At 34.4% G+C, this 19,385-nt stretch overlaps 1 protein-coding gene across 8 annotated transcripts in view; it reads right to left on the bottom strand.

Moving 5' to 3' along the window:
- SLC4A7 (solute carrier family 4 member 7) overlaps nucleotides 1-19,385 on the bottom strand; it is a 97,784-nt gene that overhangs the window by 39,572 nt on the left and 38,827 nt on the right. For 3 of the 8 annotated variants that reach the window (XM_079114263.1, XM_079114266.1, XM_079114264.1), the window contains exons 4-10: nucleotides 15,937-16,075; nucleotides 15,313-15,473; nucleotides 12,887-13,075; nucleotides 10,073-10,441; nucleotides 4,732-4,847; nucleotides 2,647-2,804; nucleotides 701-788 (exon numbers count right to left, since the gene is read on the bottom strand). In XM_079114263.1, coding sequence (XP_078970389.1) covers nucleotides 701-788; nucleotides 2,647-2,804; nucleotides 4,732-4,847; nucleotides 10,073-10,441; nucleotides 12,887-13,075; nucleotides 15,313-15,473; nucleotides 15,937-16,075 — 1,220 coding nt within the window. The remainder of the gene's footprint in view (nucleotides 1-700; nucleotides 789-2,646; nucleotides 2,805-4,731; nucleotides 4,848-10,072; nucleotides 10,442-12,886; nucleotides 13,076-15,312; nucleotides 15,474-15,936; nucleotides 16,076-19,385) is intronic. The other 5 variants (XM_079114265.1, XM_079114267.1, XM_079114268.1 and 2 more) reach the window with 3 other exon arrangements.

The following is a 19,385-nucleotide window of genomic DNA, read 5'->3' as shown; positions in this document are numbered from 1 at the left end:
GAGACAGGATAGAAAAATGAGATGGGGTTTAGATGTGTGAAGTTTCAGATACCCTAAGGATACATAGTAGAGATGACTGACAAGCACCTGATACAAAACTCCCCCTAAAAGGGAGACAAACATCCTGACCAATACAGAAGGACATGGTGAATGATGAGGTCCCAAAATGGAAGACAGAAATTTACAGGGAAATAGATAAACACGGTGGCACGTGCCTACAATCCCAAGCAGCTCGGGAGGCTGATGCAGGAGAATCTCAAGTTCAAAGCAAGACCCTGTCTCAAAATAAAAAATAAAAAGGGGTGAGGATATGAGAATGTGGCTCAGTGCTTAAGCCCTAGTATAGAGCGAGGAGAGAGAGAGAGTGAGAGAGTGAGAAAGAGAGAGAGAGAGAGAGAGGGAAATTGAGTGATTTATAGGAAAACTGACAAAGTTCTGTAGAAAAGCAAAATAAACAATTTCCTAAAATCTAGGCTAGGAAACATTTCAAATCTCAAAGAAAATGGTTAATAATTTAAAATGTTTAAAAAAAAATTTAAAAATATCAATACTGATCCTTACCAAAGGCAAATATTTGAAAACTGTAAGACAAAATAGTACAGATATTAAGGACAATTTTGTAAGCTGCACTGTGAAAAAGAAGACTATAATTTAATTCCATAATTGTATACTTCAAAGGTATTTAACTGTATTTTAGTACCTCATCTGTCATGAGAGTGGCTATCGATCTGCCAATTTCATGGTACTGTGGTGCCTTGCCTGCTGGACCCAGTAACAGAAACAAAAACCTAAGGGGAGATTAAAATATGTAAATTTAAAAATAAAAAGCATACACACAAATCCAGACAAAAGAAAATTTTTATAAATTTTTTTAGTTGTAGATGGACATGATACCTTTATTTTATTTATTTATTTTCATGTGATGCTGAGGATCAAACCCAGGGCCTCACACATGCTAGGCAAGCACTCACCACTGAGCTACAACCCCAGCCCTAGACAGACATTTTTTGAAAAGATCATTTAAATATAAACACGAAACAACATTCAGACCTCTTTTTCAATCCCCCACAAGAACCACTAAAACAATGGCAACTCAAACTAAAGCAGATCACAGACCTAAGCAAAGGTCTTCAAAATTAACTGTGCAGCAGTCAGATCACATCTCCCTTGGGGCCAAATAGTAATGAAGACTGTGTTTGTCATTTAATCCCCATCTTCTTATGGATTAAACAAATTTGGTCTGAATTAACAACAAAAATAACTTAGTAAATACAATGAATATCAATCCTATTAAGTATTTAAGTAAGGTCTGTCAAATAAGTAGTTAGGAGTACACACAAAAAAAACCCAAAAAATTTGTAAAGGGAAGGGGATGGAAGGAAGAGGAGGACAACCAAGAGTTTACACAAAAAAATCTGCAGTTTTTCAAATCTGCAGTTCTTGACAAAAACATTTAATATTGTAAATATATGATTTTGGTCAACAATTCTCTTTGAAAGGAAAAATTATTTTTACTTATAATTTCAAATTTATCAGAAAAACTCTTATTATTCTAGTGACTAAATAGAAAGTATTGCATTTCCTCTTTGGCTATAACCTTGCTGACATACAGTAAAATATTAATATTCACACTAGTCCAAATGACGTATTCACCCATCTATTTTATGAGAATTTACACATGGATCCACAGTTATTTTTCTCACTTATCTCAATACTTGCACCATTAATGAAAACTGAAGGCTGGAGTAAAGCTCAATGGCAGAGCACTTGCCTAGCAAGTAGGAAGCACTAGGTTCAATCCACAGCATAGAAAGGGGGGAGAAAACCCTCAGTAAAGCAAATTCAAAATAAGTATATATCCATCAAGTTTCTATTAATTCTTCATGTTCATTTATAAAAAATATTTTAGAAATAAGCCTTATCTACAGTTAAGCTTCTAAAGCTAATAAACTGCAGAACTGTCTCTTAAATGACTAATAAACTGATTACTCTTTATAACAACTTTCAAATTATTCTTATGGATATTAACCCCCCTTTAATTTTTACTTATAATGTGCACTAAATGAAAAAGTTTTACTAGGCCATAAGAAAGCATTTTGTCTAATTCAAAGGTATAATTACATTTAATCAAATGAAACAAAATGCAAGTAAGATTTGACCCCACTCCCATAAAAAGAAAAGGACAGAGAAAGAATTCAACTCCATTTTCTCATGACTCCAGTGTTTGTGCATTACATTAGATAATATATCTCCAATGCTTAACTGGGCATGAGAACATAGCTCAATGGTACAAAGGCTACCTAGCATGCACCAAGTCCCTGGGTTCAATCCCCAGCACCAAACGAAGTAACACATAAAAAAATAAAATGGCTCGCTGTTTTTTAAACTGAAGATTCTAAGATGCCAAAAGTCTTATAAAGATACGCATGCAAATTTTTTTAAAAGAATGTTATTTTATTTTTTAGCTCAGAAGAAAGATAACTCTTATGAACTCTAATGCTCTAATACTCAAAGGATTTTGGTACCCTGAATATTGATAATTAAAAAGAACTTTCATTGCACAAAGCAAGATGCTTGTTCTTTCAGTGGATAAAAATTTTTAGGTTGGAACATGCTCAGAGAATGTTAATTGGAACCAATTTTTACCTCGTAGGAACAGGGACCTCAGTCAACCCTGAGAGGAGGACAGCGGGAGCTAGTCTCACAAAGGCTATTATAGGTCTTTCCAAAAAGTCGACTTCTCCCACCAGGACATTGGATGCCTCAGCTCCCGTAGGAATTTTCCTCATAAAATTCATGTCAACCTATTAACAAATACATAATAATTAAAAATAAAGTTTGCATGGTATGTATAAGACTATCTAGGGGGAAATAGGAAAGAAAATTGCTTTTAAAAAACACTATTTTCTATTCAAAACTTGTGATCTAAAAGATGTATAAATGCCAAAACTTTCACAAATATAAAGAATGAAGTAGACAAAAAATGCAAAAAAGCAAGCAAAATACATTTGTCAATATTACTATTTAAACTCTCACAATCTTAACTACTCAGAAATCTAAATTACCAAACATATAAACTTAAGGAAATTTTCAATGAATATAGCACTATTCATTAAAAACTATTAAGGACATGTAGTTCACAAACTAACAATGGTTTATGAAATTATACACAGTGCCAAAACATTCATTTCAATATTTTCTATTTAATCTTAGAAATGATTTAGTTCCTTCATGTTTTTATAAGTTCCCCTTAAAAAGAAATACACAACTCCAACATTCCCATCTGATTTTCATTAAATGGGAAAAAAAAATTATCATTTATAACTAAAATCTATAGCCTTTATTGGTTTAGATTTAGGTTAATGCCATCATCAGTGAAATTTGGTTGCCTGTGTATAATTACAAGGAAAAGGTTACAAACATGATACTAAAGTATGTGAGCTTCTTTATTTATACACAGTTTCACACAAGTCACTAAACGACCACTTACAGGGCTATCTATTAAAAATAAAACCAGCACTTACAGCGGGCCTCTTGAGTCCCATACCCAGTGTGCCACAACTACAGTGCCAGGAGGCAGACTCCTGCCCAACAGGAGACAAGGAGGTGTACACAAGGATAGGCCAAGTAAAAAAAAGTAAAACTGTGACAGAGGAACAAAAATAAACGGCAACTGCCATGTCTAGAGGAGATCTATACTGTAAATTACATTAATCCATTCATTTTACAAGAATAAACTGCAATTTAGTTATGAACACTTTTCACTGAGCTGAAACAATAAAGCACCAGCAAATATGAGTACAAGTTAGAATAGATTAAAAGTACAACAGACATTCTGTTTAGCTAAGCTTCCTAATCAGGGCTTTCTATAATTTTAGAGTCTGACTCTCAGCAAAGTTATAATGCAAATCATTTAAACTTCTTTACTATAAAATGTGACTTGCATTTTATAGTAAAGAAATGAATGAAAGGCTTTAAAAAAAACAACTGGATCTTGCTTAACACAATCACACTTAATAAAAAGCCAGCTATTGGATGCAAAAATATTACAGTACCATGAGTATCCTGTAGCAAATTAATCACAAAAAAACCAATGGCTACATGCAATCAAGTGTTCATAAGAAGTACTTCTGAAGTATACTTTAACTTCAGTTGTCATCTGTGTGGTTTTTTGCCCTGTTCTTTCTAAATATTTTCTCCCATTTCAATAAAGCAAAATTAAAAAGCACAGTTAAGATAATTATTTTTTTTTAAATCTATGCTTTTACCTACTCACAGGGAAGCACCAATATATATCCTACTGGCATTCCAAAGAGCAGTAACACCACAAGACAGTAATTCTGGGATGGCCCAAGAAAGGCTGAATCACTAGTGCCCTAACATCAGTCCCAGAATTGAACTTCCTAGTGGTGGTAGCTCCAGAATAAATGGCCAAGTTCTAAAGGTAATGAAGTCTCACATCTATGGGTAGGTACAGATGGAAATACTGTATTACTTTAGATTCTTCTTTCAGAATTGCTAAAACTAGTAAGCATGTAATTACTCAAATACTTGAAATTAGCCTTTCTCATGATTTCTGACCTTAAGTGAACATATCACAAATATCACATGCAGGTGTGTAAGCACCAAGTCTGCCAAAATATTTATAGGTGATGCTAATGAAGCCACAAATTGCTAGTTATTTTCTCAGAATGATTATGAAAATTTAAAGATGATAAATGACAGAATTACCTTGCTAAAGTCAACAGTACTATTTTCTCTGCTTCCTCCACTTCCATTACCTTTAATTTCTCCACTTTTACTATTGTCCAAATTTCCAGGAGCTGACTGTGGAGAAGCCAAAATGCCTATTTTTAAGAAAAAACACAATTCCTAATTAGTAAGGGGAAAATTCACTTTGTAGCCTAACTCTGTTCATATCCTGAAAGTGGTGGCTTTATTTTAAAAGCAAATGTGCAAGGGTTTAAAAAAAAAAAAAGGAGAGAGAGAGGTGCCAAGTGTTAGTACATATCAGCAAAACTAGAATGACATTTTAAGCAATAATGAAACTGCAAATCTTAATATTTAAAATAAGATAAATGGTGGCCTTTCCAAAAAAGGAAAAAAGTGAGTCAATGTGGAACCAAAGATGGAAGAAGACCTGAGTCTGATCTCTAGTACAAACACTTAAGGAATACACTTTCATAGATCTAACATACTCATGAATGGCCTTGGGCTCAGTGATGGCTACACTTAGCATGTTTGCATTAATAACAATATAATTCTCTGACGAACTTTAAGTGTAACTTAGAAAGTTTAGGAGATACTAAATGAAGGTTGAATTTATCATTATTTTTCATAATCTTAACAGTTTGCTTAAGAATTTTCATTTTTTCTGCAGTAGTTTTATTATCTGTAATGCCTACTGTCATTTTTCCTAAGAAATATAAAGTGTGATAAGCAAAGTTTTTACTTTCCCAAGACAAAGAATAGAGCCTTCAGATCAAAGAAATCGGTATCAAATAAATATTGCCACTTTTAGCCATGTGATTAAATAATTCACTCCATCTCTTGATTCAGACAAGCCTATCAAATTAGTTTGTTTTAGATTAAAAATGATAGTTGTCTAGATTACAAAAAATGATAGATATATGGTTCAACCAATAATATATTCAAGTGACACTGAACAGCAACATTTCATAAGAACAAAACAATTTAAAAACACCACTTAGTATGACAACCCAGGTTACCATTACAACTTCTGCAAAAAAGTTCAAATCTCAAAAACTTTAAATTTAAGTACACTGTACAGAATTCTACCATTAAATGCAACTCATTTTTTTCAAAACACTGAAGATTTTCTAGTCCAAGATATAAACTAATTAATATTCAAAACATTGAATATCATAGGGGAAAGGATATTGAAGTACAACAAATACTAATTTTAGTTTTAACAGTGCCACTCACAATAATCTCATGATTCACAAAAATTGACTTAATATTTGTTTTGTGTAAATCTTTGAGGTAATCAAGTTATTGATTGGTAATCAAGTTTCTGAACTTTAAGCACTTGATATGTACACGATGCAACCAAGAGTTTTTTGGGTTTGTTTTTTTTTTGTAACATACAAAAATTTTTTTAACTAATGAATATTAAAATTAAACCTTTGGGGTTTACTGTCTAAATTCAGTGACTTAAGATCTCTGTGATATCCACGTCTGTTAACTACATAAACAAGGATATCATGGTTACTTAAGAATCAGTACAAAATGTAAGCACATTCTATTTAACTTATTCTCTGGAAAAGATAAACAATTATGAAATAAAAACTACTGCCTAAGGCAACTCATTCTTCATATTAGGTTAGCATGGATATGCTGTTAAGTTTCTCTGCTTTAACCTTTGTACACTATACTTAATCTGTGGATACACAAACAAAAGACTGCTTAAGACACAGTTTCCCAGAATAATTCTGGCCACCAGATATGGCAGAAAGGAGCAGAATGAGAGGGCTGTGGAGGAAAGTGAAGATACAAGAAGAAATGATGCAGAACTCAAATGATATGAAAAGGAAATGATGTGGAACTTAATGGTGACAAAGCTAGAGGAGATGACCTGAAGTGACTAGGCTAACCTCGTCCTTCTTTCAGAATTAGCATGGCTTTCCACCTTAATCCTCCTGGGGTAGTCCTTCAAAACCTCAGCTAAGTTAAAGCTGTTTTCTTAATCTGTAAAGCAAATCTCCCTGCTCCAACAATGAATTCCTAGGGGTCAGAATTAAGTCACCAAAAAATAAAGCTCTCAATCATTTGCACAAATAACTCAGGAAAACTGTGTTTATTTCCTTAAAGAGGATAAGGTATATATCAATAGGGTCCACATCTTGGAGGTGGTCAGAAAGGGAATTTTCAGATCCTTTCTTGTACAACCTAGCTGTTTAGGTTAGCAAATATTCATTTTCATCTTCCTAATAATGCTTCTTTTCGTTAAAAAGAAAAAAAGAAAGTCAGCTATAGTGGTTACAATCCCAGTGACTTAGGAGGCTGAGGCAGGAAGATCACAAGTTCAAGGTCAATCTCAGTAACTTAAGGAACACTCTGCCTCAAAATAAAAAATAACATGGAAAGGGGATATAGTTAGTGGTAAAGCACCTCTGGGTTCAATTCCAGGAAGGAAGGAAGGATGAAAGGATTATATAAATAAAATCAACAATGGGTTTTAAAGCATACTCTGGTAAATCTATTTCACATATTGGTTTTTTTTCAAATAGCAAGTGTAACAGAAAAAGTTAACTCAAAGGTATCGGTTTTCTGTTATTACAAACTTGAAAGCAGAAATAAAGCAGTGGCTATCAACCAGGGAAAACTACGCCCTAAGAGACATCCAGCAATATTTAGATGTATTTGGTTGTCACTGGGGAGTGGTACTAGCAGCTGGTACACAGTGGCCAGAGGCTGCTGAACATCCTACAAAACACAGGACTACCCTCCTCCTCCCACCTAACCACCCAGGGAAGAATTACCTAGTCAAAATATCAATAGTGCAAGGCTGAGAAATACTGAGTTTGGAAAAATACTAAATATATCTTTTACAAATAATTGTTCTCCCAAGAATAACTACTACCTCCTTTTTTATTAGGGGTATGCACAAATCATGACTTCATGACATCCGCATCTACCCATTTGGCCTCCCCAATATGATGCTGGAGCCACTTTCCTCCTAAGAGGTGGTATCAGACATCAAGGAAATTCCAATAGAGTTCCCAAGTGTTTTAAGCACCAAAGGTGATTAAACAGGAAAAAACATATAGCAGCTTTTGTTATTTTTCTTCAGTAACTAACAATCTTTTACAGATGTCCTCTTAAGAGGTTCTTTTTGCCTTTATAAATTCCCCCTTCCCTCCATTTTAATTTCTTCTCTTCAGAAAAGTTGACAAACTCACTGCCAAAAATTCACAGGGGGGTGGGACAATAACACCCTGGGCTTCTCAGTTCTAAGTTAATTGCTTCTTTTATTTCCTTAACATGGTCTAACACAACACTGTGAACCTTTATGCCTCTTCCTTTTTATATAAAATTTAGAGGCCCTTATATTCATAAGAAAGAGCTGATAAAACCAAAAACATTCAGAATTACCAATCAATATGACAACAGGTAAAAACGAAGGAAAGTTGAAAATCATTTTTGTCCCAGGAAAAAAGAGAAAATCTTGCTAGTTCTTTTAAGAGTACTGATTATTTCTAAGTAATTATTTCTAAGTGTTTTTTGTCTCCTTTGTCCAGACACCTCATTATTAATCTATACTTTTCACAAATGAATAAAGTCACAGTGAAATACAACACAACAGATTTTGTTTTAAGTAGAGCTAAGTTCAAATCCCTGCTTTAGCCTTTTACAATATGATACTGATAGTTCTGTTTTTCCTTCATTTGTAAAATGAGGATAACACCAACCTTAAGATACTGCTATAAAATTTAGAAATATGATTGCCGAAAAGTATCTAGATAACAACTATCAAGCAATGGCAGTTATAACTACCATCATAAATAATCTTACAAGTAGTCAGCCACAGAACTTTTTTTGGGGACGGCGGGGGAGTGCTTACCAGAGACTGAACTCAGGGGCACTTGGCCACTGAGTCACATCCCCAGCCCTATTTTGTATTTTATTTATAGACAGGGTCTCACAATGAGTTACTCAGCACCTCGCTTTTGCTGAGGCTGAGCCACAAAAACTTAATTGGTACTTCTAAATGTGTGCATAAACTCTGCAACTAGAATATGCTTTGATTAAATGTACTTGGTATATCTAGATAAAGCCAATAGGAGGAAAGAGGTTTTTCCTAACGTGGTATGAACACAAGGATTTAGTAGAATTTAGGCTCTCTCTTACTAGCTGTGTAACTCAGAGAAACTTAAACTGTTCTTGAGTTTTTAAAAATGGGTGTGTACATCCAAGTTATACGAGTCTGTATATTGAATAGGATAACTGAATAACTGCACTGCCATTGAAGTTAGATTATTATCAGTATGTACAAGAAATGTAATAATACTTAAGTGATTAAAACCACAAGTTAGGCCAGGTGTGATGGCAAAAGCCTGTAACCCCAACTACTTGGGAGAAAGAGGCAGAAGGATCACAAGTTGGAGGTCAGCCTCAGCAACTTAGGGAGACCCTGTCTCAAAATAAAATTTAAAAACAGAATTGATACAGCACTTGCCTATCATGCCTAAGGCCCTGAGTTCAATCCACAGTACTGCAAAAACTAGTTAGTATTAGTGTATATCGTTGATGTTTACCTGAAATGAGTTAAAAAAACACTCACTAAAAGTACTTTCTAAATATCTATTACATAGAAAATCCTATGAAAAAAAAATTCATATAATCAATGGATAAGAACCAAAATTACCATAATCTATAACTCTTAATTAAGCTATAAACCTTTTGCCTATTAAGAAACAATTTCTAATTTATACACAAAAAACACATCCTAGCCATAATTATAGGAACTCTGGCTAAAAATCTTAAGGAAAATTTGAATTAAAGATAGATATAACATTGAACAAAGGACAACTAAATGTTATTTTTAAATATAACAGTTGTTTTGAAATAATTTCAGAAGTCAGTTACCAGAGAACCTCAATCTTCTCAGAGGCAAAATGAAGAAAAAGAACATAAGAGCCTATCTTTATTTTAAAAGCCTCAAATAGATAAAATGAACATCATCTCATTGTCTTAAATACATATGTGTCCATTTGCCTTATAAGTGAACTACACAAGAAAAGCCACCATTCTTTAAAAAAAAAAAAAAAATTTTTTTTTAAGGCAAATTAAAATCTTAGTTGCCTTGACCTTTAAAATTCCAGTAAAAAGTTCTGAAGGGCTTAAATTATGTGTTGTCTTTTTTTAATTCTTTTTAACACATTTTTAATAATTCTATTCTTTTCTACAACATAGAAAAAAACATGCAGAAGTCAAGATAAATAATTAGCATTATCTACATATGCTGCTCAAGTTATGTGCTGAAAGGCATTCCAAGTGCAAGTGATCCAGAGGCAGAAAGCACCACACATGGAGGATTTGGGATAGTTGCCTGGAGTTAAGTCAACATTTTCCTCATTCTTCTGGTCCTGGCCTTTCAGTGCTTCTAAGTCTTCCTCAGGCGGATGAATAACTACTGTGGGAATATCATCACTGGCAGGTGAAACCAGTAGTTCTGGGGCCTGAAGCTGACTCTGTTGGGAACTTCTGGAGGTCAGGCGACTGATGCTAGGGCTGGAAGGAGGACTGTTTTGAGGGGTGGGAACTGGGGTTGTACACCTCGAGCCTGCAGGGGTTCCACCTCTTGAAGAAGGAAGAAGATGACTGAGAAGAAGAGATAAAGGCGATTCTCCTCGCAATGAAAGGTTTGAGGCAGAGAGACCTGTTCGCAAAGAATGGCGGGAGGCTGAAAGGCCTTCCCCTGAGATAAAACAAATAAATGAGAAATGATGAAGTTCACTGCAGACGGCATATGGAGACACAAAAATCAATTTACACCATAAATCACAAGCTTTAAAGGCCCAATATTTCAAATTCATGCTGTGAGGGTTAACACATCAATCAGATTTTAAATGTTAGAAAATCACTGAAAAGTTATTCAAACTGCAATTAATTCCATGAACATAGATTTTTTTTTTTTAAATGTTAATGACATATCGTATGGGACAATATTCTGTTACATATTAGAATGACCAATACTGTGTCGTTTTTTTAAAAGAACACAAAAATCAATATAAAGTAACTGCTTAAATAAATGACAATTGAGAATGTAAAAATAATCTAAAAAATAGAATCCAAACACTTACCAGCACTGATAATTTATATTTAGTGTATTTTTCCTACATTATAAAAAATAGCTACAGATGTCTTAAAACAAAAGCCCACATTAATACTACCTAATAATTTCTAATGTAAAACTGATATTAAATATTTATAACATTGAGCCAAGGGCTTGGTAGTGCTTTCAAGGAGGGTTCAAATATGTAAGATGTATCAATTTTTTAAAGAGAGAATTAGGTCAATTTTAAAGGCTACTTATTATTGACTCTCTAAAGGTATTTATTATTAAATGTCCTAAAAGTGTTTTAACATAGTAGACACATTTAACCAAATATATGCAATCTTTGAATTAACTAGAGAAAAACTACAGCATTTTACCCACAACAGAAGAAGTAAGTGTACAATATTCCAAAAGGTCATGCATACTTAAACACCCTATATTTCTATTAAGTTACATTCTAAGGTATATTTAAGCACAGCTTAAATGAACACCATTCTTTTTTAAGAAAAACATGAGAAATACAAAAATCAACCCCATATGATCTAATGATCAAAATTACATGCTCAAGAAACCCCAGAAACATTAAAAGATTAACCTTTAATCCATAAACAACCACTTAGTTAAGAAAAATAAGCTACATGCAGAAAAACTGTTAAATTACAAACAAGACAAAATAACATGATGAAATGGCATTTACAAGAAAACAACTATTGTCTTATGATTAAAGGGAATCAATTACAAATGAGAGGATAATCAGAAACCACTGCATAAGGGGAATAAAGATTTAAAAGGGTGCCTCAGGGTAAATGAATTCAGTTTGCCAAACCTGAGATATATATATATATATTTCAATATATGAAAGACGAAAAAGAAAGGTAAATAGTGCCATAGAGCTTGCTTTTAAATTAAACCTAAGTTTTTTAACCTAACTTTTTTAACCTAACTTTTTTAATTCTACTCTAAAGGTTCCTTAAATGTATCAAGGCATAATTTTAAACAGACTTAGAAGAGTCAGATTAAGTATATTACACTGAGCTACAAAAGATGATTACTGTCAACACATTAAATCCATGGCTGTGTGTTCATACAACACTTAAAAGTCATACTATTATTTCAGGGTCAAATAAGATGAACAGAAAGACACTATGCCACACTGCACTCGCCATGACCATAATCCTCAAAAGCTTTGGGTAACAGTAGCAGTTAGAGGCAATAATGACCCTTCATAAGCCACTCTAATCCCTGCACCTGGGTCTTTCAGATTCACTGTCATCACAATTCTCCTTGAGAATCAAAATTGAACCCTATTGAGGTATTCTTCTACTTTACACACAAGAAAACAAAGAAAGGCAACCCTTCCAGTGTGCCAGTCTGAAGACACGAACAGAGGAAACAGACATAAAAACACCCTTCCCACACACTGTTCCCACATCCCACATGACCTGCTACCAGCCCAGAAAAGAGGGTGGAGAGCTGGGGCATGTGCACCTGGGCCTGAGCCATCTCAGTATCCTGAAAGACACCTTGGTGTAAGACAGGCCCTGTCATAAAAACCTTCCACAAACTGTATAAATGAAGAGCAGGGAAATCAGAAACCAAGCCAACAACACTTGTTTAATGCCCTGCAAATACAGCACATCAGGATAAAAAAAAAAAATAGGAAAAAAATCTAATATAGGTTTAAAGGTTCAACAAGATGCAGAATTTTTAAAACACTGAACTAAAATTAGAGATGATAATTTATGCCTCTTTAATCAAGTATACAACAAGACACCCTGAATAGAAACAAAATAGCAGAAGTAACTCAGGGTAAGGAATCAGTGGTAACGTTTAGGAAAGTAGTTTGTGCCATTTTAAGAGAATGAATACTTAATTGTTTTCATCCAAGTGATTTATACAGATGATTTTGTCATGTTGTAAAGAAATGACATTTCTAAAAGGCACAATAACATTATATTAAAAAATTATCAAATGACCTATATAATTCTCTGGAAATGTCATCCTTCTTTTCCCAAATGTTAACTGTAACATACTGGAATGCTGTTAGAATTGTTAGCAAAAACTGGATGCCACAACTTATCTCACCATTCCTTTCAAGCAAGTGAGGGTCAGAATGTTTCTTGCCTATATCTGCAAAAGATCGAACAAGGGGAATCCGACTGGTGAATCTTTTCTCATTCTGGTGATGATGCCTCTTCAGGAGAGCTTCTCTGACATTCTCTCTTATGGACTCATCTAACTGACCAGAAGCGATCATGTTGTCTAATACCATGTCTATTCAAAGGAAAAACAACAGTTATTGTGGTTAAGAAAACCTTGATATAACACAGGAAAAAACAAATTCCAAAGGGAAATCTCAACAAAAATGAGAGTCTTAGATTACTCTAAGAATTACTGGTCTCTCCTAATATTGAATGATATGCATAAAAATAAATATGAACATTATCCAGTCAGTAAAAATGAACACATTGCAGAGACCCTTATTTCACTAAAAACCATTATATTTACAGAGAAGTTACTGTTTTACACTAATAGCCTTCCTATGGTGGAAAGTGCTTTTCTGCATGGATGCAATAAATTCTATCAAGCTGAGTATTTAATAATATTGATGCCCCAAGATGTCAATATTATTAAATTATTAATATTATTAACATTATTAACATATCTCATATTTCTCCTGAAAATTGTTCCAGTAGATGAACAGCTGGACACATTCATTCAGACAATAACTATTTACTAAGTGCTCATGATGTGCTAAGAACACAAAAGTTAGCAACGAAAAGCAAACTAAATTTCTGCTCTCCCTCTTTCAGAGGCATAAAAACCAATGAGGAAATAAGTAGATAAAATGTCATGAAGCAGTAACTTCTATGAGGAGGAATAACCGGGCTCTGACAGGGATGTGAAAAATGAAGATTAGTGGCAGTGCCATCTTCCACATCACTGTGGTAACTGGGCTATTTTTACATTATGAAGTATGCATAAATATTTTCAAATGGTGGTATTAATTTGAGATATTTTTAAGCAGTCAAATTCTCAAAACTATGATAACATTACTCTGAAAGAAAACTGGAGGAACTGGGTGCAGTGGCACATGCCTGTAATCCCAGCAGCTTGGGAGGTTGAGGCAGGAGGATCATAAGTTCAATGTCCACCTCAGTAACAACGAGGCACTAAGCAACTCAGTGAGACTCTGTCTCTAAATAAAATACAAAAAATAGGGCTGGGCATGTGGCTCAGTGGTTGAGTGCCCCTGAGTTCAATCCCCAGTACCAAAAAAGAACACTGGAGGAATCAACCTAGCAGGTACACTTATAACAATAACACAATGACAACAGTTTACCATACAAGTAAACAATGACCTATACAATATTTCCATTGTATTATGTGTTCAATGCAAAACCAAAGAAAGACCCATATGTCCACATTCAATATTCCTAATCCTAACTCAATTTTTTAATCATTTATACAAGACAAAAAATAAGGACTTTCACAATTTAAAGATTTCCAGTATGTTGTCAAATTTAATGATCCAGTAAACTTGAAATATTCTGAGAAATTCCAGTTAGCTTATAGTTTCCTTGAAGATCAAATACTATGGGGAAAGCCAATCTATCAAACTCCTATCTCTGAACCTTGATTTTCATTTTTAGGAATTTTAGTTAAGTGACCAAATAGCTATCTGCTGTCTTTTTCTACTTTTTCTTCCACATTTTCCTCCAAATCTCTCTCTCCTCCATTTGCATTGCAATACCTACCACAGCTGAGGTCATCATTGTTTCTTCCTTAGTCTATCCCTGGAGAATAACAGGAGAACTGACTTCTGTTCTAACCTCTTCCTAATCCAAAGCTACCCTATCCTGTTGCCAGAACTCCTGAAGCATCCCTCCAGATCACACTGCTCCCAAACTGAAACACCACTATGATCACCAAAATACCTACACCAGATCCAACTGTCTTCCCCCAATAATTCAAAATTCATCACAATCTTTATTTTCCTAAGGTTATCGCCTACTACTTGATATCCGTATGCATGCACAGAATTGGCTTTCCTGAGAGTCACACCTATCTATACTTCCCTAGACTTTTCCTACTGCTGCCTCCTCCTTTGGAATGCTTTTTCTCTTGTAATCCCTGCTCCTTATTCCCATGTATTCAAATTCTTTGAATAAGTGGTATAATTCATATTCTCTGTGAAGCTTCTCCAGACACCTTGATCCAAAACACAAAGAAACAAAAAAATTCATTCCTCCAAATTTCCAGAGAAAGACTCCATACTTGCTCATGGTACTAGTCACTCTCTTCTTGATACTACAGTTATGTCCGCCTAATTTAACATTCTAGTCTCAAAAACTTATTAGAGACAAAAATAAAAAGTATCTTCATTTATATGTCTATTCCTCCTACTGTCCCTGCAAAGAACAGAAGTTCAATAAAACTGTTACGTAAATGTTTAAAATGCCACTTCATTTCCTTATGCAATTATTTCTATGTTTATACTCCTTAAATACCTGCTATTTCATCTAGAGTGCTTGCTCTCATGTCCAGCATGACTGTTCCATTTAGGATGCAACTCCTTAGTTCAAAAAGACTGTGCAAAGAGAGAGTTGCCACATAAGGTTTACTCCATCGGTCACCACCATCTTCAACATCCTCTTCAAATTTCAGCCATCTGAAAGAATAATACATAAAAATACTTTATAAATAATGACTATCCCATTTTTTGAACTTTAATAAAATACACTTGTCATTTAAAAAAAGAAAGAAAGAAAAAACCATCATCCAAACAAAATTTTCATTACAAACATATTTTCACAAATTAGGTCTATGGTTTGTAATGCCTACAGTCATGCTTTCTTTTTTAGTTATCACAAATAAGTCTACAAAAAACAAACTATGGAGTTTCATAGTTTCTACTTCTTATTTTAAACTTAAAGAATAAAGGATTATGTAAGGAAACAGATTTGAGAATAAGGAGAAAAATCAAAGATTAAAATTTCCAGACACTAACAAGGAAATTCTCTGCTAACCAATTTAAAGCACCTGATGTATCCCATAATTTCAAATTAATATAATTATTACTAAAAGAAACTAAGTCAAGTCAATTTTTAACAAGTAGGAATCAGCAGCATTACCTGGCAGTTTCTTTCCATTCGTATTCTTCTCCATCCCTGTAACATAGCTCATCCATTTCCGTGAAGAGGTCATGGGGAATGTGTTCTTCATCATCATCTTCAGTACCAAGGATGAACTGTACTCTCTGGGAGGGTGTATCTTGACAAAATGAAATTTAAATACACAGTTTTCCTCAACTCACTCAAAGATCCATTCACAATGCTTAAAGTGAAATAGTTGCTATAAACAAATAATTTCATCAAAATTTTCTTTTGATTATTAAAATATCATAATTTTAGAAGAAAACTAGAACCACCAATCCAGACCAAAAGAGTATCACAATATCACCTTTAGAAAGAAGAAAATGTGTTTTAAAAAGTTAAACTCAATTTATAACTAATTTAAACAAACAAAAATAAGCAACATCCAAAACATGGAATACTATGCTCTAAGTCAGGAATTTTTTCTCATCAAAAATACATGGGAAGGCTAGGGAAATAGCTCAGCTGATAGACAGCTTGCCTCACAATGCACAAGACCCTGGGTTCAATCCCCAGTGCCACAAAAACAAATGAATACATGAGAGCCAGGTACAACGGCACACGCCTATAATGCCAGTGACTCAGGAGGCTGAGGCAAGAGGATCACAAGTTCAAACCCAGCTTCATCAACTTAGCGAGGTCCTAAGCAAATCAGTGAGACTCTGTCTCTAAATAAAATATAAAAAGGACTGGGGATGTGGCTAAGAGTTTAAGCACACTGGGGTTCAATCCATGGTACAAAAAAAAACAAAAAGAAAAGAAACAGTAATGTTAGACAAGACAGCATTTAAATATAGCTAAGGGTCAAGAAAAATAGAAAATACAGCTAAATTCAAGTGAAAAAAAGAAAATCTCTGAATGCCAAAAACAATGAAAAACTCAAAGCTACAAGTATACAGAAGCTAACTTTTCCTACTACCATGGAAAAACAAAGCTGTCAGTTAGGGGTTGGGAGGTAGGATAGGTCACTGCAAGAAGCAAATATTCAACTGACAGCATCTAGAACTAAACTACTTGTGTGGTATGGGGTACAGGATCCCTGAAGACAGAAACTTGCATAAATATTAGTCTGAGACAGTTAAAAGGCCTAAGGCTTTCAATTTGAGAGGAAAAAAATCAAACTGCTGAATATGAGAAATGAGTTCACACTAAAAATTTAATCCTAAGTAAATGTTCTCCAGTTATTTGTGGATGTAATAAACAGGATATGACAACAGATTAAGGAGCACATCAGAGGGAATTGTTAAAGGAAACGCTTGATCTGAGAAAATTATACAGAAGGAGAAACAAAGATGGAAAACACAAAACATTAAGCAATATTGAACACAATGTGAAGGTCTAACAAGAAGAGCTCCAGAAAGAGGAAAATTTAAAGAGTAAGGGGAGAGGTAATCTGAAAAGTATCTCTGAAAAATGTCTATGACATGGTCTTCATACTGAAGGAATACCTTAGGACCTATGCAGAAGAAACAAAAACATATGACTGAATTTTCTACTGTTTTGAACTTTCCAGCATTTGGGTCTTGCACATCTGTTGCCAGTTATTCCTAAAGAATATTACTGGTGCTATCATAAGTGACATTGTTAATGTCAATATCTGATTATTCATTGCTCCTAGAGAGAAAAGGAATTGAGTTGTAGCCTGCAACCTTACTAAACTCATTTAGTTCCTTCCATACTTTGGGAGGCTGTTTTAGATTTGCTACCTGTATGATCCTGTATCTGTAAATAAAGACAATTTCACTTCCATAGTAATCCGTATGCCCTTTCTTTACGTGCTCAAGTACAATATGGTATAAAAGCAGTCAAAGAGGACATCTTGCTTTTTTCTTAATCATAGGGAAAAAAACACTAATCTTTCATCAGAAGAATGAAGCAGGAGGATCACAAGTTTGAGTCCAGCCTCAGCAACTTAGCAGGGCTTTAAGCAACTTAGTTAGACCCTGTTTCAAAATAAAAATAAAAAGGGCCAGGGACAGGCATGCTAGCACATGCCTATAATCCCAGCAACTCACAAGGCCAAGGCAGGAAGATTTCAAGTTCAAGGCCAGTCTTAATAACTTAGCAAGGTCCTAAACAACTAAGTGAGACCCTATCTCAAAATGAAAAATTAAATGGGTTGGGGATGTAGCTCAGTGGTAAAAACACCCCTGGGTTCAATCCCCAGTACCAGAGAAGAGAAGAGAAGAGAAGAGAAGAGAAGAGAGAAGAGAAGGAGGTGGATGGGAGGGAGGGAGGGAGGGAGGGAGGGAGGGAGGGAGGAAGGAAGGAAGGAAGGAAGGAAGGAAGGAAGGAAGGAAGGAGAGAGATAAAGAAAAGTGATGTTGACTGTAGGGTTTTATATAATAGTTTCTGCTATTTCTAGTTTGCTTAAAGTTTTATTACGAACGGGAGCTGAATTTTGTTAAAGGTTTATTTTGGACCTATTGAAGTGACTGTATAATTTTTCTTCTTTGTACTTACACTGATACATAATTAAATTTTAAACCAATCTTACACTCACAGTTGGTCACCAAATTAGTGTCCTATTTTTGCCATAGCAAAATTACCAAAAACTTGGTGGCTTAAGCAACATAATTTTATTCTCTTATTCTCTTATTCAAGTTTTGCAGACCAGAAGTCCAAAATGAATGTTACAAAGCTAAAATCACAGTGCTGGTGGGGTTGGTTCCTTCCAGAGTATGTAGGGGAAAACCTGACACATAACTTTTCCATATTTGAAGACTGCAACCACTTGCTTCTTTCCTCAAGTCTATTTCCTGCTCCTCTATTACCAAAGAGGTCTAAGATTATATCAGGCCTATCTGCATAATCCAGAATAACATCTCCATTTCAAAATCCTTAACAAAGTCCCTTTTGCCATCTCAGGCAAAACATGTTCCAGAGATTAACATGTAGATATCTTGGAGTCCTTATTCAGTTCACCTCTATTATGGCATATTGTTCTTTTTAAATATTGCTGGTAAGATCTGTTTTTGTTTTGTTCAGGATTTCTGAATCTACACTCAAAGAAAGTATTTTGTCTATAGTTTCATTTCCTTGCAACATCTGTCTACTTTTGATATTAGGGTAATGCTGAATTCACAAAATGAAATTACAGAGTGTTCCCTTCTCTTAAATTTTCTAGCAAAGACTATTATTTCTTTTTTACATGTTTGTTTTAAATCATTCCTGAAACCATCTGGCAGTAAATTAATTGTGACAATGTTTTTCGACTATGAACTCAATTTCTTTAATATGTTTCTTTAATACATATTGGCTTCAGAGTGTATACCCTTCCTCCCCTGCTTCTTACCTTCCTTCCCTCTCTCCCTCCCTCCTTTCTTTCTTTTCGTGAAGTGCTGGGGATCAAGCCCAAGGCCTCCATATTCAAAAAGGCATTACCACCAAGTTGCAACCCCAGTCCTGTGGTTTATATATCCTTAAAG

Source organism: Sciurus vulgaris (assembly GCF_902686455.1).
Source record: "Sciurus vulgaris genome assembly, chromosome: 16".
Classification (NCBI taxonomy): domain Eukaryota; kingdom Metazoa; phylum Chordata; class Mammalia; order Rodentia; family Sciuridae; genus Sciurus; species Sciurus vulgaris.
This window is presented reverse-complemented; position numbering and strand designations above follow the sequence as displayed.